This window comes from Lissotriton vulgaris, chromosome 10 (assembly GCF_964263255.1).
Source record: "Lissotriton vulgaris chromosome 10, aLisVul1.2, whole genome shotgun sequence".
In the NCBI taxonomy this organism is placed as follows: domain Eukaryota; kingdom Metazoa; phylum Chordata; class Amphibia; order Caudata; family Salamandridae; genus Lissotriton; species Lissotriton vulgaris.
In genome coordinates, this window is record NC_141698.1 from 190973942 (window position 1) to 190999451 (window position 25510).

Genomic DNA, 25510 nt, shown 5'->3' on the forward strand with positions numbered 1-25510 from the left:
CTTGAAACGCTCTAAAGCGTTGTCTGCTTTGTCACCAAAAAGGCAACCACCATTAAAGGGCATGTCCATGAGAGTGTTCTGGACATCGCCCGAAAAACCAGTGGATCTCATCCAGGCATAGCGTCTGAGGGCTACTGACGTGGAAATTGTTCTGCCCAGAGAGTCCGCGGTGTCCAGCCCACAACGGGTGGCAAACTTTGCTGCATCCCTCCCATTGGCAACAACCTGGGAGATCACTGTCCAGGCCTCCTTGGAACACTGGGGCAGCACCTACGCAACTGTATCCCACACAGAGTGGGAATAACGACCCAGAAGACATGACCACAGTCCATGCTGGCGGAAGAAAAAGTTTCTTTCCAAGGTAGTCCAGCTCTCGGGTGGGGTGTTGGGAGTGGAAAGTGGGGTCGCCCGGAGCCAGGCAGTGGTGCCTGGTGACCATCCTGTCCATGGAGGCCCCCGTGTTGGGCCTGAACCAGGTGACCAAAAGGATGTCAGCTAGTGCCTCATTAAAAAGCAGCAGAGGCTCCAAAGTGCTTGCTGCCGTCTGAAGCACTTCAGTTAGTTGGGTTAGTCCTAACCGCCACAGTAGGGAGCTCAAGGTTTAGGGCCTCGGCTGCCCTCCGTAACACCACTGCATATGATGCTCCCTCATCCATAGCCACGGTAGGAGGAGATAACATGCCAAGATCTGGGGAAGTGTCCAACCCACTGGCATCCCCAGTTCCTCTCTCCGGTCCTGCTCCAACTGGTCAGTTAAAGGGTCCTGGGATCCCGCCCAGTCCTCCTCCTCCTCATCCTCTGGGGTCCAATTCCCTTGATAAGGGACCCCTGGAATGAAGAGGGGCACAAAGGTCCCACCTGGCGTCGAATCCAGTGTAGAGTGACATCGTTCCGGCACTGGTTCTGTTCCTGGAAGGAGGATGGGGTCGACGCCAGATGGGTGGCCGACGGGTACGGCTGCGGTGCCGGTGGGAGCGGCGCCGGTGGAGGTGTCGTGAAGTCAACCAGTGCCAATCTGGACCCAGGCCTGGTTCCAACGGGGGCTGTGCACCGTAGCCGGAGCTGGCGGCAGAGAAGGCCGAGACCCCCCAGCCGAGTCTACGGGGCCCGAAGGAGCGCCAGCGGAATCAGGCTGCCGCCAAAAGATGCCATGCATTGCCTCTAGAACATACGAACTAGGGCGCACTGGGTCCCGGAAAGGGAGGGAAGCCCGGAGTCGACTATTCAAGCTTCGCTTGCAGAGCCGCAGGAGGGTCACCTCCTGCGTCTGTCAGTTGGCCAACCGCCAAGGTGAAGGGTCGAAGAGTGCAGCTGCTTCTTTGCCTTCTTCTTGCGCTTCGACTTACCCGACCCCGAGTGCGAAGACTTCACCGATTTTGAAGAATAATGATGAAGGCTCTGCGGCTGGTCCCTCGACCTCCCTCTGGAACGGGACCTCGATCGGGCGGAGCTGACTGCCGATGCTCCAGAACCTTTCGAGACCACTCCTGCAAAGACTTTGGAGCCATGGACCGACAGTCAAAACACGACGTGGGGTCATGGTCGCGCTCCAGGCAAAAGAGGCACACGCGGTGCGGATCCGTTACCGACATCAGTCTGTGACAGGAATCGCAAGCCTTAAACCCAGGCATCCCTAACGTGCACCAGGAGTCGAAGACTCAAAAAGATGTCGACAAAAGTCGCTCAAAAAGTAGTCAAAAAATGACTCCGTTGCTGCTCTCTCCGGATCTGCGCTGGCTGGCGCGAAAAAAGAAAGAACTGACGTCAGCGTGCGAGGGCGGCACCTAAGTAGCTCCAGCTATGTCATCCCGGCGTCCACGACGACGCTGACGACAGACGCGAAGCCGACCGGCGCCACCTTCTGACGTGCAGCGGTACTGCTGACGAAAGCTTTCCGGATCCAGTCTGACACATGGGAAATATTCTAAGGTAAGGAATCTATAACTAACATGTTTCTTTCAGATTGCACTGGCAGCAAGCACAGTGATCTTTGCCAGCAGCCTCAGTACTTACATATTTATAAAGTTAGTATCGCCCAACAAAACAAACTCGTGTCATGCTACAAATCATTATTGAATGTATTTAGATCAGCCCAAAGCATCCAAAGAAAAGAATAGCAGTGGCGGAAGTGGTAAATACCACCAGATCTTTAAGAGAGCAGCATCTGAAGGCTATGTGGCTACTCGCTGGTGATTTTTAATGTATTTCTTTTAGAATCAGCTGTGCCATTGATTTGGGTCCAAGAGCATGACGCCACCTGGTCCATTCCTGAAATCACACAGGGTACAATCAAGAAGGATGTGGCATGGGAGAGACTCGCTACTTTCCTTACCCAACTTGGTCTAAGAACATTAATTGGCAGAAGCTCCATTGACAACTCTGCAGCCTGCACATTTATCTTACAAAATACTTTATCAATAGTAGATTACGTTTGAGTGTCAGCCCTGAACTTTAACCAAGTGAGTTGCTTTGAGGTGATTCCTGGTTTGATAAGTGATCACACAATGTTAGTTTGCTCTCTCTCCAGGAGCATGCTGAGATGGCCCTTGGTTGAAGAGATAGGTGTCTAAGATGATGTCAGTGCTCTTCATAGAATAAAGTGGAGTGCCGATATTCCAGCTGAAAAAGTTGAAGTATTAAAGAAATTCCTTATAGAAGTCTTATTGTGGCAGGACTCATCCCTGCTGCAATATTCCCAATGCTGTTAAATCAATTCTGTCTTTACCCACTCAACCGTTATGCCCTCCTAAGACACATCCATTCTTGATCTCATCGATGGAATTACGAATGTTCAAGCAGAAGTTGAATAATCACCTGAGAAGGATTACAACTATTAATAAACCAAGCGTATTTGCCTACGAAATAAAAATAAGAAAGGCGTACAAGTCAAAAACTGTGGGAGTGGAGCTAATTTCAGATTAATAGCTCTGCTTGATGTAGACGGGAAATGTTATGCAAAAGCCCTCAATTTAGAACTCGAAGAATGGGAAACAGCAAATGCACTAATACAGATTACTCAATCTGGGTTCATTCTGGGCTGTAGTACTGAGGATAATCTGGTGCTACTTTCTGCTTTGATTGAGACAGTAAATAAACTGCCCCACTGCCTTTGATAAAGTGGACAGATCAAAGCTTTTTACAAAAGCTTCACAATTGGGGAATCCCGCCTTCGCTGCTGAGGCAGTTATTAGCCTATATGGTAAAACTTGGGCTAGATTCAAGGTCTCCGCCAATATAGTGATGCCAAAGATCTGGATCAACAAAGGGCTGGAAAAAGATGCATACTGCCCCCTTTATTATTTAATCTCAATATGGCCGACCTAAACAACACACTAGCTGGAGCAAACTCCTTCCCACCCACATTTTCAGATTCTCATCTACAATGTCTGCAATATGCATACAACACTATTCTATTTAATCATACCTCTGTTGGCATGCAAAGGTCCTTGAAGGCCTTGTTGTACTACTGTACTGTCAATAAGATCTCTATTAACACCTCCAAGTCAAAAATAATGGTTTACTGGTGAAAGAGTAAAATTAAATCAAATTTTCCTTGGATCTGGTGGATATTGAGCCAGTCGCTAGCTTTAAATGTCAAGGCGTTCTCTTTAGCCAGCGTGGCTCACACTATGCCCAGCTCAAGGGAATAAAAGGAATGGCGGCAACAATGACTATCCAAAAACTACTGAAACAAATGAGGGCTGGATTTGTCTGCAATATGTTGAGTCATCTACTCCAAGTTTATACCAACACTGTCATATGGCTCACTGATTTTCAAAGACAGTCTGGGTCCGTGGGTAGACAAAGCCCAGTGCCGTATTTATAGAAGATTTTGGCTGCCGGATGCCACACCATCTTAACGAATTTGCCTGAAATTCAAACCAAGAACTAAAGTGACAGGCAAGTTCCCATTGTCAGAGGCAAAGTCCATAGTCGAAAAAGCAGCGTACAAAGGCACAAGCAGAATCTCAGCTTCATCAGGTTGAAATTTCTAAAATGTGTTGACTTTTGTCCCCAAATGAAGGAAAGAGAGTTAGCCAAGTTGAATTTCCATTTTTTAGAGTGAAGACTGAATTGGATAGTCAGAAAATCAGTTGAGTGTCGCTGGAGTTCGTGTAAAATAAGGTTCTATGAACTTGTAATACTTTGTCCAGTGGTAGCATATAGATATTAAATAAGATAATGACAAAATGGAACCTTGAGGAACATTCCACTGAAGGGTCTGCTCAATGTGGTGGAATAAACATCATTTTTTTAAGGTATATAAAGAATGGAGTGAGCCACTTTAGAAATCTTCCATATAAAGCTAGATCAGCAACCCTGGAGACTAATAGATGATCAAAAGTGCTAAAAGCTGCTGACAAATTGAGGTGCACCAAGACTATAACACTGCCTTTTCCTCTGTTAGAAGTAAATCAACCAGTGCTGAAACAGCAACCAATTATGTGCTTGTACCAGGGCAAATATGTGCTTGATGCCTGCTAAGGATTTTCGAAAACTTTGAGTAAAGGCAGCAATGAAATTGGATGATAATTGTTCACGGTTTCAGAGTGCACAGACGTTTTTTCTGAAGTGACTTCACAGCATAAGTCTTCCATAGATAAGGGACTAGACCTTTAGCATGATTTAACGTGGCCATCAGGGCTTCTGGCGCTACTTAAAACCCACCCAGCGTTCAACCTCATGGCGTTCTTGGATGGTAATGCAAAGTTACCCACTGATGTAAAATGTAAATAGGTGTTTCCTTATATAAAGAGCTTAGCATATTTTTCTTTCAAATAATAACATATTACTTTAACTAGTTTCAAAGTTTAATTCATTACTCTGGCCATTTTCTTGCCGATGAATGTTTGCTTATGTTAGAGGAACTTCGGGGTTCAGGGTTCCAAGGATACAAATAATGCACAATTCACAAATGAGTTTGTGATAAAGGATATGTGTTGTTTTAAATAGCTTTCATGGCACTCTTGGTTTTTCAGCATATTTCTAGAATGTTGTTTACAATTTTCATGTAACATAATGTGTTATGAATGTCATAGGTTTATCTGTATAGCTGAAATGTTTTTTAGGAGAGTAATTCTTGTACTATTTATATCACTCAGAAGGGGATTCTGTTGTGAGGCCAAGTTAATCAATTATGATATTTAAAAAAACTATTTTCTTCAGAAGTCACACTGCAGTGTCAATTGCTTTGGGGATATTTTGGTGGCAAGCAATATTTCAGGTTTATTAGACCATTGTCCCTGGGCTTTGCCCAAGCTACCTTTTTGATGCTGGCTCTAGGTTTTGTTCATTGCGTCTCATACTCTTATTGCTCAACATTTGCCCTTCAAGCGCCCTCAACCAACGCTTTTGTAGCAACTGCTTGGATTCTCTAGCTTTAAATGGTTCTGTTCATGACATCTTGAGGTGTTCCATTGTTCTTCAAGTTAATGGCCTAAAAGAGTTATACGTTCCATGCTTCTTTGTAATCAGATGCATCTTCTGACCATATGTTATGTTAATTGCATTTGTCTATTACATCTGCTTTTTCATTGACATTTGAAAGAGTGACTTTTTGACCCTGTTTTTTTATTTCCTTACATGTTAAATGTGAATTTGTATTTTGTCTTTGGTCCTTCGTTTAATTGTAACTGAAATTAAAGTCGCATGGATTGTACTTTAATGAAACTTGCTCTGTGGTAAGATCCACTGCTGTCAATGTACCAGCTGCTTTTTTGGAAGTATGATTTATCGTGATAAAGCAATGACACACATCTGGCCATGTACATGCTGGCAAAAACTGCAAAATAAATACAAATATGGACAAGAGGAAGACTCCATTCTGGTGAAGTGAATCTAACTTCATACAAAAGCTAGTTGTCTAGGGTTCCTATATTTATAACTGACTCACAACTACTACTTAATACTTTTTCAATGGGTTCAAGATCTGCAATATTCTTCTGGAAAACTAAGCCGAGGAAGGTGCGGTTGAATACTGCGTCTTCGGACTTTGTGCCCAAGAGGTCTGGTAAATTGAAAGGGAAAATGTATTATCCTTGCACTTGACCTGTTTTTGAGCTTTTCATCACAGTATTTTATTTGACAATTGTTCCTTTTAAAAGTTTGACCACGATTACCTCTACATTATATGGTCAAGCAAATAGCTTATCATTAATCTGCATTTAGTTTTGTGTTTCAGTAATCAAGTATTGATAAGATTACTTCTTAGATCAGTGTAATCGAAAAATGTTTCAAAAGTACTAGAAAATTATTTCACTACATAGAAGGGAGTGGTTGAACTGGCAAGTTATCTTTTAATTGATGGCTCTTTCTTAAAGCAAAGTCAATATTGAAAGAAGCATCAACGCATCAATCAAATATTGAAAGGTTAGAGAGTTTTGTGACTTCATGCCTTACTTCATTGCTGCGCCCTTACGTTTTGGCCATTCTAAATCAGAACTCAATGAAATGTGTATAATTTACCTAATTATGCTAGTTGAAATCTTGGAATCATAATGACAACAATAATTTCTAAGCGATTTTCTTTACAAAGATGTATCAATAAGTAGTGTGAAATGCATCCAATTGCTTGTAAACGCTCTTCATATAAGTTTATTTTCCAAGAAAGGTGAATACAGTTATAGCTTGTTTTTTGCAAGTTCCTTTTATATGCCTTAAGAGACATAGTTAATGTTTTGCATTAATAGCCTTTAGTTCCGGGATCTATGTATTGTATTGTAATACCTTTAATACAGCTTTTTCCTCCTCTGACGAGGTACTAAGTGTTCTGTTCTGAATTCATTTGTTTGAGCCATTGTTACCAAAGCAATTTTCCCCAGCTCCCTTGGCATAGTCAACCTAAAAATCTTCAGTGACTTTTAAACATCACATACTCCTTTGTTCTAAAGTCCTACCCGTTTCTCTGTGTTTTAGTGCTGGGAATCTCGAGTTGGTCAAGAAATGTACAAATTGATGATTTTTGACTTCATTATAATTTGTGCTTTGACGATATTTGTGGAGTTCCCAAGAAAGTAAGTACCGACTTTACTTGTCTGCATTTCAATTCGTTTAAACTGATATTGTCATTGCATGTACATGTGGTTTGCTTGGCGTTGGAAGCATGCAACTGCTATGTTTCTGCTTGGTCAGTGTTTCATGCTCCCTAATGAAACAAGAGTTTAACTGGAGAGCACAGCAACAATTCATGTAATAAAAGGGGTATAATATAGAAAAGAAGAACACTATTATTACATATGTCACTGTATATATTCATTTGGACTCGCGTTAGTATTACAAAGTGACCCTGTGTACGCATCCAGATTGACTGGTTATATTCTGATTAGTCTCCTTTGAACCTGGTTTTATCACGTTTCTAATTGTAAAGCAAGAGCATTCTACTTCCTTGTAGCTCAGTAATTAGTAGTTTGGTGAAACGTTGTTGGCACACTATGTGCAAACTTAAGGCACTGTTTACAATGCGTAAGGGAGTGTATTGTTGACAATTGCTATAATGCGTGAAGATTTACCAATTAACAGGCTTCCTATGAGAACCCATTGATATATACCAAATCATCAACTTTGAAATGTACTCATGGACCACTTTCCATTGTCCAGCAGAAGACTTGCATGGCGGCTATCGTACATATGGTGGAAATGTGCAAAAATGCCTTTTTTTCTCTACGGATAAACCCTTTGCCCCCGTAGAGAAGGTCTGTCATTTGTACCCCATGGTGATAAAGGGGGGGGGGGTACCCATTCCTTGGTATAAAAAGTTACATTAATGCCTTGGATGTCAATTCACAGATTCCAAGGGTAGCATGTTTTTCTGCCTCTGACTAGGTCCTTAGCTTTGTGAGTCAATGTTTGATTCTATATTTTTGTGATGAGATCTGAAAGGGCATTGAACTGGAGACCTGAATTTTTGACAGGTCTGGCGCTACATGGGCGTTTTCCTGAGCAATACCTCTGCATGCCCTAAACAAACCAGATGGCAATGCCAGGTGTTGCACTGGGCTCTTTGTGGGTGATCAGGGGGATGGCAGAGGGCAACATTTACTTTTCCTGGAGGCCACTAAGTAGATTAAATGGTCTCTGCCATTCATCTTCCTTAATAGACAGATATCTCTTCCTCAGGAAGTGAGGTTGTTCTTTTATTGAATCTTTTGTATTTTAAAAATTCAAATGTTCTGCTGTCTTAACTGAATATTAATTGTAGGCCTGGCCCCATCGAGTTATATTATCATCCACATTATTTACATTATTGCATTCTTCGTGTTGCATGAATAAGTAAACTGCCAGGGCACTTGTTTATTTTTCAATGCTATATATTGCTTGTTCCCTCTCCAAAGTTGGGGAAGGTATGCCCTTGTCTCTGATTTCCCAAGCCAGTTTCTCTTTAGTATCTCAGTGCTGAAACCTCCACCATACCATTTATAGATTTCAGTGAAAATTGGAAACAGTGATGTAAAACTTCCTTATTTTAGGACATTTTTGGTTTCAGGATTAGTAGTTACTTTCAGCAAAATTTTAAGGTTAGGCATGGGTTATACAGCGTTGCCGATGCTGTCCTTTAGGAACTTTAGTTGAAGTAATACACTGCCTGGTGCTTAAATTAGTTGAGGAATCAATCAATTAAAAAATGTGTATGATTTTTTTTGTTTGTTTTATTTCATTTTTATTTTAGTTTACAAAAAACATTTAAATTGGTATAATAACTTTTTAAACATTTAAAGCTCAAGGACTTTGTTAAGAAAGAGAGCAACTTTTGTCTTCCAAGGTCATCAAGTGAGACATCGTGTCCATGTTTACTGAATTGAATTAATTTCTTATTGCTTGATTAACAAAGATCATTGCAATAAAAAAATTAAAAGCAAAATAAAAAAACACAATTCCCAGATTCTTGAAACAATATGCACCTCTACAAGAAGAATGTTTCTATGATTACATGCCAAACTAGAACATTGATTTTTTTTTTTTAAGACCAACGGTCCCAAACTTTATTTAGTTTCACAGATAAGACAGTAGTTATTCATACAATGTCATAACAATGAAGTATTGTCACAAACGGTACTTAGCAAATAGCACATGTTGACATGTCAGTTATACATGAGTGAAAATAAACAGTAGCTGATGGAAGTGCATTAGTCCATAAGTGACGGTGCCAGGAAATGTCTCATGTTGCAGTGCTCGCAGGTCGTAGCACTGCAAAAGGACCAGCGTGGTCACGAAAGCCAACAGTCATTGTTTGAAGTTGAGTTCCCTGATCAGTACAGCAGCGGGTAGAGGCGGTATCATACCCTCTGTTGTCGTATGGGTCGCTGGGTGCCCGCTTCCTGGTCATGGACGCATCCAGTCTGCCTTATGCGAAACGTAAACAGGGAAGGGGGATAACAGCCTCTGTGTCAACCAAAAGGTATAACTGGGTAGTATAATACAAGGGGGAGGGAGAAACATTTCAATAACTGTTGACTTGCCTTTGCGTGTGTAGTAGTGCATCTAGAATCCTAGCTGTGTGTGGTGTATCCTGTGTGGGTCGCGCAGGGGCGGGGACAGTTGAGGAGGTGGTCTCGCTGCGGCTGCAGGGCGAGGGGAGGGGGGGGGGCGAAAGGCGGGGGAGAGCGAATGGGGACATCTCTGTCGTGTAAGGCCTCAGGTGTCGGGGGAGGAGGCGGGGGGGAGGGGGAGGGGGGGCGGGCGGTTGGGCGGGGGGGGGGGGGGCGGCGGAGCTTGTGCCAGGCATGGGCAGCAAGCAATTGGGCCCCCTCTATTCCGTGTCGGGACGGTACTCTATGCCGGCTTGGGCGCACGCTCGGTGATATGCGATCAGGGTAGCATCCCAGTCCTGGGCGATCGGGTATTTCCGTAGACCAGCGGTTTCCTCCCTGTGTAGAGACACACTCTCCGCACAAGCCCAGTTGCCAAGAGAGCGACGCCAGTCCGCAGGGCGCGGCGGGGCAGCGCTTTTCCATCGTCTTGTGATAAGACGCTTGGCCGTAATGAGGCCTAAGTCCCAAAAACGCGCCCGTAGTTTGGTCTGCTTGGTTCTCTTGTAGAGTCCCAATAGGCACACTTCCCACGTCTTGGGGAGGGTATCGCCTGTGGCCGCCGTCAACATGTCCGTGACCGCCGACCAGTACGGGGTGAGCTGAGCGCAACTCCAGAGTGCATGCAGGAAGTCCAAGTCCAGGAGGCCGCATCTGGGACACGCCGACGAAGCGAGGCCAAAGTAGCGATTCAGTTTGTCGGGAGATAGATATGCGCGTGAATGATGTAATATTGGATGATTTTGAATCGCGCGTTGCGGGGAATAACTCTGGCGCCCGCTAATATAGCGGCCCACTGTTTGTCCGTCCAGTCTGTGCCTCGGTCGGTCGCCCATTTTTCCCTCAGTCTCTGAGAGGAAAATTGCGTATGACTGTGTAGGGCTTGTGCAAGCCAATGCACAATGTGGGACCCATCGCCCATCACATGTAGGTACTGGATGAGCAGATGACCGGACGGCTCATGGCTGAGGTCACCCCATGCCTTCGTCAGCTCATGTAGGAGTCTCGCGTGCGCCAGGAATTGACCCACTGGTAGCTCTGTGTCCGCGGCCAAGGGCTCGAATGGCAACCGCTCTCAGTCGCTATACAGGCCACCCAGGTCGTCCAAGCCTGCCGCAGTCCAGCTGCGCAGCTCGGTCGAGGACAATGTGTCAGCGCCCGAGGGAGTCCCCAGTAGAGGTAGCTTCGGAGCATAGGGCACCGTATGTTTGGTGAGCTTGAGGCTCCGTACGAAGCACCGTTTTGCTACCGCCACATGGACCTGCGTGGGGGGCCGGCCCTGCGTTAGGGGGTGGAAGAGCGTTATCACCTGTACGGGAGATAGGGTGGTGTCGGCGGTGGCCGTGTCCATCAGGTTCTTACCGCTCAGCCAGTAGGCGACCCATTGCAGCTGTGCTGCTAAGTAATAGAGCTCCTGATTGGGAACCGCTAAGCCTCCAGCGTCTGTGGCTGCGTACAGGGTCTTCAGTGCTACCCGGGGTCTCCCCTTATTCCAGATGAGGCGTCTGGTGAGGGTTTCCAATCCCTTAAATATGCGCGCCGGCACATACACTGGCAGGTTAGTATAATTATAGAGGAGCCGGGGAAGCATTATCATCTTGGTTAGTGCCACTCTGGCCGCCACATTCAGTGGGAGGGAGTTCCAGAACGTGACCTGGGCCGTGAGCGAGGATATGGCTCTCACTAGGTTTCCCTCCAGGAGATCCACGGGGTCTCGATAGATTAAGATCCCTAGGTACCTGAATATCGTTGGGTGCCATCGGAGCGTCGCCCCCATCATGCGCACTTCACACTGTGGCAGCTCGCCATCGAATGCATAGGCTCCCGACTTGGCCCAGTTATTGTGGAGTCCCGACATGTCTCCAGAAAGATGTCTGTGATCGCCGCTGGTATGCGTGTGAGGTCTCTAACATATAACAATAAATCGTCGGCATACAGAGACACCGAGTGTATGCCATCCTCTAGTGGGATGCCCCAGGTGTTTCCGGAGATGTGGAGCATTTCCGCCAACGGCTCCATCGCCAAGGCGAATAATATAGGGGAGAGGGGGCAGCCTGTCTGGTACCTCTCCCGATGCGGATCCTGTCGGAGAACAACCGTCCAGTCCGGACCCGGACCTCGGGCGCTCGATAGAGGAGTCCCACCATCTGGACGTAGGCATCGCCCAGCTCGTACTTCTCGAGGACTCGGAGGAGATATGGCCATTCCACCGAGTCGAACACTTTTTCCAGATCAAGCACGATGCACCCCGAGAGTGGCCAGGTCGGGGTTGCATATCGTTGGACCCTGAAAAAGCGGCGTAGATTGTAGGACGTGCTCCGGGTGGGTACGAAGCCATTCTGATCAGAGTGTACCAGAGTGGGGACCCGTGGTGCAAGCCTCCGGGCCAGCACCGCTGCAAATATTTTGTAATCGGTGTTGAGGAGCACTAACGGCCTGTATGAGCCGAGTTCGTTCGCTTCTCTACCCGGTTTCAGCAGGGAGACCACGTTAGCTTCATTCAGGGACGCCGGGAGTTCAGCGTCTTCCGACGCCGCCTTATACACTTTCAGCAGTTCTGGTATTAACACCAGTGAGTAGGCTTTATAGAACTCCGCCGGGAGTCCGTCAGGGCCCGGTGCCTTGCAATTGGAGAGGGAGAAAATCACCTCCCGCAGTTCCTCACCGGTGAGCGTAGCACCCAGCTCCGCTTGTTGGGCAGCAGTGGCTGTCGGGAGCTGCAGTGTCGCCAGATAGTCCGTGATCTCCACCACTGTGGCCCGCATCCGTGAGCTGTACAGGGACTTGTAATGCGATGTGAACGCTTCATGGATCTGCTTCTGGGTGTAGACCTCAACGCCCTGGGCTGTACGGATTGACAGGACCGATGCGGATTGTGTGTCTTGTCGTACCAACCACGACAGTAACCTGCCGGGCTTGTCACCTGCGTTGTGGGTGCGCGCGGAGTGTGCTGCGAAGTTAATGTTCTTTAGGCACTCCATCAAAACAGCGTGGTCCGCCCTGGCCGAGATCAGTTGGGAATCATCGCCCCCCGTTGCCTCCCATTCTTTGTCCAGTAGTGCCTCCTCCACCCGTGTCAAATCTCTCTCCACTTGTCTACGTAGGCCTGCTTGTACACCGAGGCAGCTTCCCCGGGTCACCGCCTTGAAGGCGTCCCACTCGGTTCTCGGGGAGGAGGTCGAGTCAGTATTGTCCTCGAAGTACTGTAAGATCTTCCTGGATATCTCCTCTCGGAATGGGGTGTCAAGTAGGAGATCCGGTTGCAAGCGCCATGTAGGTACGGGTGGATGTGGGCGCTTCCATCCATAGACCAGCGTGTGCGGGTTATGGTCCGAGTGCGTCCGTCCTAGGTAGTCAGCGTCTGTCACGGAGGGAATCAGGTCACGGGACATCATGTATCTGTCCAACCTGACATGTAGTGAGTGGGCTCCCGAGTAGTAGGAATACGCCCGAGCGGTGGGGTTTCTGACGCGCCAGGCATCTTGTAAGTTCCACTGTGTTGCCCAGTCAAGTAGGGCCCTGGAGGTTGCCTGCACTGGGGCGAGTGCCGCTGGGGGGGACGAGCGGTCAAGGGAGGCATCTAACACGCAGTTGTAATCCCCGCCCATCATCAGGGGTATGTCTGGCCAGGGCGCAATTATTGCCGATAATCGCGTGAAGAATTTCCCCTGTTCTACATTAGGTGCGTATATGGAAGCTATGACAATCTGCTGCCCGTCTAGTCTGCCCTGTATGAAGACATAGCGTCCCTCAGTGTCAATATTGCTGTGTGTCAGTGCAAATGGAACCCCGGGTCGAACCCAGATCAGGGTCCCTCGCGCAAATGCTGAAAAGGTTGTGGCAAATATCTGTCCCCTCCACCTACGGCGAAGTGTGGCCACCTCAGCGGCGATTAGGTGTGTCTCCTGCAGTAGTGCGATCTGGATCTGATGTCTTTTAAGATAGGAGTACACCTGGTATCTACGTGAGGGTGTGTGCATGCCCCTGACATTCCAGGTACAAAATTTAATCGTAGCCATCACAGTATTCATTGCGCCCAAGTACCCATCCCCCCCCCCCCGGCCCCCAACCCACCCCGCCCACACCCGCACAGTAGCAGCGAACAATGAACATTTTATCTCCCCGCCCTCTCCCACAGACCCAAGGATGCACGCTGTAGCATTTCAGTGCCAACACTAGTCTCAAAATGAAGAACTTGAACATAAACATAATACCAAAAGGGCAGCAACAAAACGAGTCGCCACCCAAACGCTCTATCGAGCTCAATCAATCCGTAAGTTCAATGGGGGGATGACTAAGTACAGCACTTGGATAAAACAAGGTAGTTTGTTACGCCAAAAGAGCCGTGGTGGCTCCCCTCCACGGGCAGTGGACCAAAAGGGCACCAGGAGTCAGTGGCAGCGTCCGCAGACAGGTCGGAGTTCCCAATGTCACTGGACTCGGATAGTCGGTCCCATGGTGGGATCACATCCTTTATTCCCCCGGGGGGGGCACTCACCTCCAGGGGTCCGTCCACCCCTCCAAAGGTATGGTCCCGGTGGCACTCCAGTGGAACAGCTCCGGCTCTCCTCCTGGTGCCACGGCGACTCCGCGGCAATCCGGTAGATGGGGGGGTTAGGGAGTAGAGCACAGACCCCGGGGATGGGGGCGTTCATGACTGCCGGGGTCTCCAGGAGCGCTGGTGCGGACCCCCGATCGGGCCATCTTCGGAAGCGAACTGACTATTCCACTATGTTAGTTGCAGTGGTCTAGCCAGAGCTAGGCTGGGGAGGATTGCTCATGCTATCAGATCTGATGTTTGGGGCGTGACATCTGGCAGGCCCTCTGGGTTCGAGTCATCTGGTAGTCCGTACATGTAGTCGTCGTCCTCGCTCCCGCGTGATCGTGGGCTGGCGTTGAAAATCAGGATAGGCGATTGTGACCCGCTGATCTCAGCTGTTATGCGGACGGCCTCCAGTTGTTCATTCTGTATTTGCTCCGGGGTGGGGCCGATTTCTGCTTCCCCGGCTGGTGACCCGGCCCTCGAGGCGCGCCGTTGTCTACGCCTGCGCGTACCTCGGTTTCGGCGCTGCTCCATTGGTGCGGGTCCGGGGTTCGTATCCACTCCCGAATCCAGCCAGGCCATCGCCGCCTCTGGGGTGTCGAAGAAGTGGGTCTTGTCTAGTGCCACCACTCTGAGGCGTGCCGGGAACAGCAATGAGTACTTGAGAGCCAGGTGCCTGAGCCGTTGCTTCACCGCGAGGAAGGATTGACGTCGCCGTTGAACTTGTATGGTGTAATCAGTGAAGAACATCACCTTGGCGTTGTCTACCTGTATATTCGACAGTTTCCGCGTTTCGCGGAGGATGGCGTCCCGGTCACGGTAGTTCAACACCCGCATGAGCATTGGTCTCGGGTTGGAGCCCTCCGGGGGTGGACGGGATGGTACTCTGTGTGCCCTTTCCACTACAAAGTGTGGCGACAGCGTGCCCTCCGGTAGTAGCTCTCTGAGCCAGGTCTGCATGTGTTCCGCCGTCTCTCTCCGTTCCCATCGTTCCGGCAGGCCTACTATGCACACGTTGTTCCTTCTGGCCCGTCCGTCCGCGTCCTCCGCTCTATCCTCAAGGAACTCCACCCGGTTGAGCAGGTCTCGGACGTGCTTGTCCGTCTGTGCCAGCTTGGGTGTGGTCTCCGCCATCGTATGTTCTAGAGTCGTGGTGCGGTCGGACAGTTTCTTGTGGTCCGCTCGGAGGAGTGTCAGGTCTACAGCCACCTTATCAATCCTGTTCTCTAGTGACGTACGGGTCAGCTGCATGGATTCTTCCAGGCGCTCCATGGCCGCCAGCATAGTGTCCAGTTTGGAGGCAGTTTGGTCAGCCTCTGTGGTCTTCACCATTTTTCCTTTGACTAGTGTCCCTCCGGTGTCAGTCTTCGCCCTGGTCCCCCCTGACATGTGGGTGGTCTTTGCAGCTGGGCAGCCGAGTGGGTATGCTCTCGCAATGCGCAGTGTTGGGACCCGCGTGTGTGAGTCTCCCGGTCAGGCTCTCCGTGTCACCCGTGGTGGATGGTGTGTGGTCTGCGGGTGGGGGGGAGGACTGCTTTACCGCAGGGCTTCAGGATTCTGCGCTATGTTACCGTCTGGGGAGGACGAGGTGGTCGTGCAGTGGCTGGTATGAGATCCCCCAGGTGTGTCAGTCTATGCCGTGAATGCCTTTATTGCAAATCGCCTCTCGGCTGCGCTATGTGGTGGCCCGCCAGGCCGGGTCGCTAGGTCTCTCTGACTGTGTCCGTCCACAGGGCCTGGGAAGACGCACCTCGCCGGGTGATGCTAGACGCCACCAAGCGCCGCGTGGGGATCTGCGTAGTCCGGCAGTAGTCTGGTAGAGGTGGGGTGTGCGAGCCGTTCAGTGTCCGCACCTGCGCCGGCTCGGGAGATTCCCTTAGTGTTGGGCCGACCGTCAGGGGGGCCGGTGCAGCGCGGTTTCAGTTTGCGTGTGGCGCGGCCTGGGCCCCTTGGTGCCAGACTGGTCCGGCGTTGATCTGCGATGGCATCCAGGTGGTGGACGGGTACAGAGGCCCAGGGGATAGTGCCGTGCGGCCTCCGGTGGTGGTCGGCTGGACCCAAGGGTGACGGCGTCTGTGTGGACCCCGCAACAGCCGAGCCCGGTGATCCTCTGGCGTCCGCCAAGCCCGGCTGGGCGGCTCCAATGTCGGTAGGCGAGGCGGGCTGGCGTCACAGCCCGCCACAGGCCGGTGTGACTTGGTTACTTGCAGCTCCCGGGGCCCACGAGTGGTTGGGTCGCCGGGGGTGTTGGGTGTCGTGGCGCGGATTCCCTCCCTTGGCCGGGCCTATGTCAGGGCGACGGGTGGGCATGGGGGCCCAGGGGACTGGGCTGGTCAGCGTCCGTTTTAGGCCGTCAGGGCCTAGGGGCAATGGTGCCAATGCGGGTCCCCAAACAGTCTTGCGCACTCTCCCCCTGGTGCACACGGAGCTTGGCGGGACGTCCCCAGTGACGGCCGGCAGGGCGGGCCGTTTTCGCGGCTCGCCGTGGGTCCAGATGGCGAGCCTTCTGCTAGTGTCTGGGGCCCCTGTGTAGCTGGGCCGCCTGGGAGTGTCCGGTTTGCGGGACGTGGTCTCTGTTCCCCGCTTGATTGCGCTTCGGAGGTCACACGCGCCGCGGCCTACCTCGCAGGGCCGGATCCCCGGTCTCAGGTGGTTGGGGTCGCCGACCGGAAGTGCGCTCTGGGCGGCCAGCTGCCGGGGTCGCCGTCGGTCGGAGGGTCAGGTGCTTTGATTCGCCTGAAGATTGTCCTGGTGGTGGATCGGGTTCCCGGGTGCACTCGGTTTGAGTTTGGGCCCGGTGCCACCAGAAATGAAGGATAAATGGCCCGTGGTAGGGGAGCTTCACTCAGAGCTCAGCCCGGGCACGTCTTCTCACATCGCGTGCTTGGCCACGCCCCCATGCCAAACTAGAACATTGATACCACATATAAACATTTTTTAATACAAACCAGATGTAAACATAGAACTGATAACGTATTATGGTTACATTCCCAGGAATATACAATACAAACTATTAACATTATATTACATTGTGCACATATGCTAGAAAGTGTCTATATGCACAAACTGAAACATTACGGACCAAGGTGCAAATGCGCAAGAAGGTATCTCTGTATGCTTTATAACCTGTTATCTGAAGTTGCCTTAGGGCTAGAATTTGAAGCAATTTATTTCCATTGTGCAAACAAGCAATGAAAGTGCATGTGTGTTCACATTATCTGTAGGACCGAATTACCATAGTAGCTTAGACACTAAATCATTAAGGTGTCAGCAACCTAAAAACAACCACAATGATTAATAATTGATTAAGACTGCCTTAAGATAGCAGATAACAATAATTTGTCAGCAGTAGCTAAACAATTTGTCAATTGACATAGCAATGGAATAGCCTCTCCCGATAGACATAAAATAAGGGCCTGGCAGGCAGATCTTACCACAGCCTTGAGAAATAGAAGATTTAAAAGTGTGCTGCGAATTTTAAGCAATTTAGGGCACACAAATACTATGTGCAGTAAGGTTTCACGTGGCCAGCCACACAGTCTACATTTAGTTTTCGGCCATTGCTGAATCAAGGTCGGCATACCTTCTTGGTTGAGTTTATGTCTGATCTTGTTTTTAGAAATGTTTCTTTCATTTTGGCCCAAAAAATGGGCATTCGGGTAAGACTGGATTTGCAGAGATTGATGTGAATTAATCACAAACCTTGCATGAATTTATGCAGCTAAGGCTACTTTATCCGTATTAAATGAGTTGATATTCGTTTGTATTTTTAGAATTTGTTTAAAGCTGGGCATTGTCCGTTCGGAGAGCCCTATCTGTAAATCAAAACTCTGAAGGCAGATTAAGATGTCCACATTTACATTTTTTGCAACTGCTATCTTGTTACTTCTAAAAAAATCCTCACTGGTCTTCAGTAAAATATTAAGCAATACATTCTCTCAACTCCCACAATACAAAGGCAACACTTCCATTAGACTCTTGGAACTTCGAAGAAAGTGAGCTACCCCAAGTGAAAGAGCAGATAGGTAAATTTGTTGGTCATAGAGGTTATTACTGTTGAGACCAGTGCATACCTGTTGCAGATAGCAAGGCACCAAGATGACTGAGGTCACACTTCCAACTTGATTTGACAGTTCGATCCTTCAAATTTACCCTAAAACCTATTTGATCAAAAGTTTGTTTGAAGGCTCCTGTTACAAAGAATCCAAAAGTACACCTGCAATCCATTTAAAAAAGGCATTGCACAATTGACTTTGTAGTCACTCTGCATTATGAAACATCTTGCATAATCATGATGAGACGCAATGTTTTAAAGAATTGCTTTATTTTAAATGGCTGATGTTATGTTTTTTCAGACTTATTGTCACATATTGTCCAAATAAATTGGTTCAGTGGTGGGGACTACAAGAATTTGAGATTCCTGAGAATGTACTAAATATTGTTTATGGGCAAACAATCTGTTGGATTGGAACTTTCTACTCTCCACTTCTTCCTGCAATAGCAACTGTGAAATATTTTATCATCTTTTACATTAAAAAGGTGAGTATTTTTTGGCATAACAATTAGAAGGCTATATAAGATTAAGGTGCTCATATGGAAGAATTTTATGCATGCTCTACGAAAATTGTGTTTATAGTTTACCTACACACATATCATGTTATTGTTGATTAAGTGTATTTTTTCATTTAAAAAAAACCTCAAATTCACTTACATGAGCTGTTGCCAATAGTCCAACCTTTACGGGTTAAAATCTGGGGTTGTTACATTGGTGCATGTGATACCTCTGTAAATTTTAAGCTTTTCTGATTCTACCACTGCCATAACACTTGTGACGGATCTGGCTAACTTGGACCTCTTTCATAAGTTGGAGAAAGATATACTATTCTGCATCATGTAGACGCTTTGGAAGTTGCAGCGGTTTTGTATTAAGTTTTCAAATGGCTTAGAAGATCTTACATTTAAGAGATATGCAACTTACTATACTGATCAGACTTTTGTTTTGTTACTGTTTTGAAGTTTGTGTCCTGAAGTGCAACAGAAAGTAATTGGTCTATATGTGAAAGTACGTCTTTTTGCCTGACATCCTTATTTTCTGTGGCCTAATTATGGTGGTGGTATATCTGTACTCACTGGGGCACTACTGTCCAATCTGTGGTCTGATCTCTAAAACATGAAAGATTTGGCTAACTCCTAATTGTCATCGTTAATTTTCCGTTAAGGCCATAATATATGGTGTTGTCGTATAAAAATAAAATGTCATCTGTGGACTGCAGCAGATGTTATGCCATATGCTAGATTGACATAGAAATTAGAGCTTTTGGCCCAACTTTGTAGTTTGACTCGGGCATCTTTTAAACATCTAAGTAAGCCTCTCAAAATAACCCTTTTGTGACAGGAAATAGCAGCACTTTTAAATATAAAACAAGCCACCCCTATGCAGGCATTGTACCTCACAAGGTATGGTACCTATTATTTATAAGTGTTTTATGCAAGAATGTAGTGCTGGTGAGTACCTACAGTGTCTGGTCTTCTTTCACTGTGCACCTATGTGAACAACACATTTTGAGATATTAATAATGTTGCTATCTTTGGTTTGGGACAAGCTACCAAAATGATTCAGCAACTATTTGATAATTTTTAATAAAAATCAACTTCACTGGCGGAGTATGATTTTTTTCAATAAATATTTAGGAAAAGTAACTTTTATCAAGTTAACAATTTATTTGCCTGTACCTCTTGTAGGCTAATTAAAATGAGCCTCACTGCAGCTGACCCTGTCAGTGCTTCCCCTTCATGAGGTATGAAAACTGCTCCTGGAGCACAAAGAATGGCTTACGCCTTTTGGCAGGAAGACATGGGTGTTAAGTATATGTCTCCTCTCCACTCAGGAAGGGCAGCTGGGGAGGGTTTAAGAACTTCATTAACTTTAAAGGTCCCAGGGTGAGACCTGTCCATTCATAGTTAGGAGTAAATGGAGACCTGGGGAAAGAGTTTTTCTTCCAGGGGGTATCTATAGCCAGCTTGGTGCCAGCCCAGAGATGGTATCGGAACCATTTTGGTATAGTTGAGGAGTGGACTGCTCATTTCCCTTAACACCGCCCGACAAGATGGCACACCAGCAGTTTTAAATGGCAAAAAATGTACAATATTATTGGCTCTTACTCAGAGTAGTGCTTTGTGTGATAACAGTATGGCAAACGGCATGTGCTCCATAAGTAAGAAAGGTTGCCCCGGGAACTTTTTTCTCATTGGGTAGGGAGTGTCCAGGAGTCCCACCCACTAACTAGTAAGTGCATTCTACAAAAGTGGCACCTCACCCAGAACTCATCAGAAAACATCTGGAGCTGAGGAAGAACATAAAAGAGCTGCACCTGTTGTCTGGGACTTGTGGAGACCTGAAGTCTTGCACCTGCTCCCACTTGTACCCAAGACCTCAGATGTGGGCTCCAGTCGCCATTTGGCTGACTTCCTGTCTAGCTACAGGGAGCAAACAAGCTTCAAGTGGCCTTTTCCCTGAAGTGCCCAACTGACCAATAGGAGCTGGACTTCCCTAGTGGCCTCTGCTGAAGTGAGTCTTGGCCCATCGGTGCTTCCACTGAATCCCTGGAACCCTTGGAAGAGACCAAAAGGAAGTGCTCCAAAAAATCGATTTTTCGACCATTTTGTCTTATACAGTGTAATGCTTGTTCTGCTGGAGGATTATGAGCTCCAGGAAAAAATCTTGGGCCCAACTTAGAGTTTGGCAGGTGTGAATTCTGTCACAAACATAAGCGATATCCTGTCAGCCTTATTACAAGTGCATTAGGATACAATGCACTTGTGATAAGGCTGATCGGATAGTCGTTGTGTTTGGTACAGTGTACCATCCGCCAAACTCTAAATAGGACTATAAGACTGAAGGTGGGTGAAGGCCCAAAAAGTATCTGAGAAACAAGACGACATATGAGGGCACGAAATTTGAACTTTGCTGTTCTGAGCTTTTTCTAATGACCCTTACAGCTTAAGTGGGAACTTGCCTAACATCTATCCGTGTTTGAGATGACTTGGCCACAAACAGCCAGCAGCTTTCTCCTGATGGAGAGTTTTGACTTCCATTGCAGAGAATAAGTTGAAATGTAAAACCTTTGACCATGTCGATCTGCCAGAGGGTGTTCTCTGCTCATCATGGTTGTCCTGAAATTGCACTTAATTATTGGTCAACTGCAAACAATACCTTTGGATGATAAGTGATTTACTTTTTCTCTGTGCCATTTGCCCTAAAACATTACAAATAAATTTTTTCAGTTACAGTTAATGGACTTTAGTCACTTTGGTTTGTCATTTTTTCTGTTCAATTTTTCTTTATTTTTTACAAAGTGACTGGGATTTGTATGTATTGTGTTGTGTTTTGACGTTTTCATTGTTTTGTGCATCTGTGTACTTTATGCACTTTACCTTAAGCTAAGCCTGTCCGCTGTGTGCCTCAGCGACCAGGAGCTCAGCCCAGGTTTATTTATTGAACTTGTGTGTTCCACCTTCCATGATTTGGGGATTTACAAATTGGAAAGGAATAATATCCTCCTCAATGAATAACTCACTTTGTTACAGTCTGCCTTTTTTCAGAATATTACTGTTGCTAAGCTCTCGAAGATTGGAATATGTATATGATGCACATACACACAAAATAACAGTTTGGCTATGAGGACGAATGTTGTGGTTAATTTGGTTATAAATTGGGTTTTCAGAAGATTTATGCACCCCTGTTGTCCCAGCACCATGTCAAACATTTGTGAGAAGAGCAGCAAATCAAATCCCACCACCTTTGAAAAGGATAAACTGTACCCTAGCTTCTCCCCAAACTCCCAGGTATTTCCCCAATTGTTGATGACTGCTGAAGAGGTTCAGTCATCATTTGATGAACTCCCGATGTGTTCCTTTGTTGTGAGTCCCATTTTGACTTCTGCTAAGAATTTAAACCTCTCTTCTCGGTCATGCCCAGGTACGGTTGGTTCTTGAAAATCTCCCATTGAAGACAGAAGAGTTTGCATTTAGAGACCTGGCCATCTTTGCTTCTAATAGGGATGTACTGATGTGCTATTGTCAAGAACGTGTCATAGATGACATATTATGGACAAGATTTGTGATGCTCCCAAGGCAGTCACAGAGGGTGAGAGAATAGTCCACACTGCGACTTTTATTCATTTTGTTAAAGTGAAAACACAAGACTAATACTGTAGGTAGATTTACACATAGCTGCATAAGACAAGAGGGGAACTTGAGAATCTCCTCATAGGTGATGTAAAAGGTACGTTGTTCTGTACCAAACAACTATATTATACAAGTACAACAGGTTGTTGATATACACAATAAACATTGTCCAGACATGTAATCTAATTGAACAGATTACTTCTCTTACTAGCGTTCTTGGGTTCAGTCAATCAGACATTTGTGATGTTTCCCATGCCTATTATTCTTACTTATGTACAACTAATGTCCATAATGCGATGGGGATGTTAATTATTTGAAATATGTGCAATTATCGAGGTCCTCTAGGAGACCCAGTTGCAGTAGGAGAAATTAATTTGGCAATAAAGAGACTAACTAGTATGAACACGTCTGGCCCAGATAGTTTTACGACTTCTCAATAAATTCTGGTGGAACTGCTTATAAGGGCCTTTACTTTTTTCTTGGCTCCAAATCAGTGTCTCAAACCATAATTCAATCGACACTATTTGAGCCTTGAACCTGACATGGACCTGCTACCTTTGACATCATATTAGTCATTGCTCCATTTAACCATGATTTGAACATTTTCACTAAAATTTAAACTTCAAGTTTTGAAAATAATTGGCAAGGCCATTGCTTCCTTAAACTTAGATGTTCAGATTTTCACCAGAATTCTAACCATCTATTTGAAAAACGTGACGATTCTTAATCTTCCAGAGCCAGTCGGCATTAATATACGGTACACAAGAAACAAGCATTTGCAATGCAATAGGTCTTGCATTAGGAAAGTTTGAGCTATTGGTATTGTAAATGACAAATATGTTTTATTTATGTGTTGGTTTTAAAAATAGTGAAATTAATAGCTTTGTCATTTACAATGCCAATACTTTTAACTTTCGCAAATGTGACACCTATAGCATTTGTAATGCAATATTTGTTGTATCTATGTGACTTAGATGTATTGATATTACAAATAACAATTACTTTTAATTTGTTTTTAATAATTAATACTTAAATAAAAGTTATTGTAATTAGAACAGGCATGTCCCTAGAAAGAGGTACTGCTGGCACAAATGTAAGTGAATGTTAGTTTATTATTCACACACCTTTAGAAAAATAAATATATGACTGACTGTATTCAATGTTCAAGTATAACATAGCCCAATATTAGGTCACGTCAATGAATAGACACGGTGACATTCAAATAGCTCACAGCGGAATTTGATTATACCGATTTTACATTTATTAGCAAACTCAGGTGTTCTATTTTATGTTACAGGTACGTTGATTTGCTTTTTGGAAAAATCTTTTAGGGGGGTCTATGCTATGGACGTTTGAAGGCAGGGCGTTTGACTGAAATGAGATGGTCTCTCAATTTTGAATCATTCACATTTTAGCAACCAGTGGAAAGGTCTTGTCCATATGGGTGTAGTTAAGTTTTGCGGCTGGGCAGGGCCAGTGTACTTTGGTATCAATTAAATACTGCGTTGAACGCTACCCTTTTCTGTGGAGGGGTTTTCAGTCCACACAAAGCAATCAGTCTTTAAGTCTTTCTGGGAGCTTCCCTATACTCAACTGTTTTTAGGTGCGAGTTCGTTATCCAAGGGGAAAACAGCAGTCGTTGACGGTCAGTTTTTAAGTGGGGATAGGTTTCACCTCTGTGGGAAACACGTTCGAGAGGAAGTGTCAGCCAGCTTTTCAAAATAGTTTTGACTAGATCTTGGTCGAAGACAAAGTGCCCACTGTGCCTCATTCACATTATATAGTTTTGTTTTCTTGGCAGTGTATCTTCACTTAGAGTTAAGTGCCCACAGTGAGCAGGTCTCCCATGTTTCTGTGGAAATTCTGTTAGTCTTGGAGTCTGATTCTAGTACCTATTTTACAGATCGTAGTGTTAACTGAACTAGAAGTCAACACACTTGTACAGCGTACCGTGATGCCCTCAATGTGGGAATGAAACCATACTCTAAAACCAGTCAGTGTATTGGGAGAACACAGAAAGGACGACAGCAGAGTTCAGACCATTGAAACTCGTGTACTCTGGAATTCGGGAAATACGTAATTCAGTCACTGGCAGAGAAAGAAGACATTTTTTAATAACCTTGGCTTTAAAAGTGTTAGATGCGTGCTAGAATTGCAGGTATTTTGTTGCGAAGGGAATATTGAGTGAGCACCTCAGCGTTGCTTGCGGTCACAGGACAGTTCTCCTGAAGGGCACAGTCTTGCTAAAAGCCTGTTGAAAATTAAGTCTTCTCTCTGCTTCTCTTAGACAGCTGCTGTTGTTTCTTCTTTGATGTCTATTGCACTCTACCTCGGGTTGGTAATCGTTTGCCGGACAACCAGGCACTTCACACAGTTCTGAAGTGACACATCTGTCTCTTTATCTCCAACAATAAACGCCGGGAAGAGGTTATTTTTTTTTTTTTTCCTCATTTTCCTTACCCCCTACTTAGGAAATGCCAACCACCTTACGTGTCCCTGACCAAGAGAGGGAACTAAAAATGTGATACCCATCTCTGGAACCGGAATCCGAGATGTTTTACTGGTGGCAGAGAAGTCCCAAGAAGAAAAGGGGATTTTAAGTTCTTACGCTGACTCCATCTAGGTATGTCTCAACCTGAAGGACCAAAAACCGTATCGAGGCCAGACCCGGTCCAAGGAGTGTTGGTGGCATAATCATAGGACCCGGGGAAAAAAAAAAGAAAAAAAGAAAAAAAAAACGGAACACTATCTCCACTGTATCAACAGGTCCCAAAAGGCCAAGTTACGATTATTGCAAGCTCTAGCCATGTCCACCTTTGATGTTTCATATAAAGACGTGAGCCAGTCCGAATATATTGGAACAGTTTTTTCCACCCACCGTATGCAAATCTGCCTTCTAGCCAACAAAATGGCATAAAACAGAAAAGATCTCGCTTTACCAGAAATACTGTCCTCTAATCCAAAGATAAGTGGCAATGAAATTACTAATGATGTATTCAAAATGGAATTTAAGGTAGACACCACTTCCTCCCAGAACTGTCCGATGTTGGGGCATTCCATGAACATGTGAATATCTGAAGCTTCTGGTAAATTACATTTATTACATTTCTTGTCTGGGAGAAATTTGGAAAGTCTCAGCTGTGTTATATAGGCCCGATGTGCTGTGAACAGATGGTTACGCCTCAGCCATGATGGCTTCACCACTTTATAGAGGAGCGCAAAAGATCTTAACCATATCTCCTCACATTGAAAGCCA

The 25510-nt window shown here is 46.1% G+C and overlaps 1 protein-coding gene across 2 annotated transcripts in view; it reads left to right on the top strand.

Moving 5' to 3' along the window:
• Positions 1-25510, top strand: part of TMC7 (transmembrane channel like 7) — a 479975-nt gene that overhangs the window by 364513 nt on the left and 89952 nt on the right. For both annotated transcript variants that reach the window (XM_086942406.1, XM_086942407.1), the window contains exons 11-12: positions 6916-7013; positions 18423-18606. In XM_086942406.1, coding sequence (XP_086798532.1) covers positions 6916-7013; positions 18423-18606 — 282 coding nt within the window. The remainder of the gene's footprint in view (positions 1-6915; positions 7014-18422; positions 18607-25510) is intronic.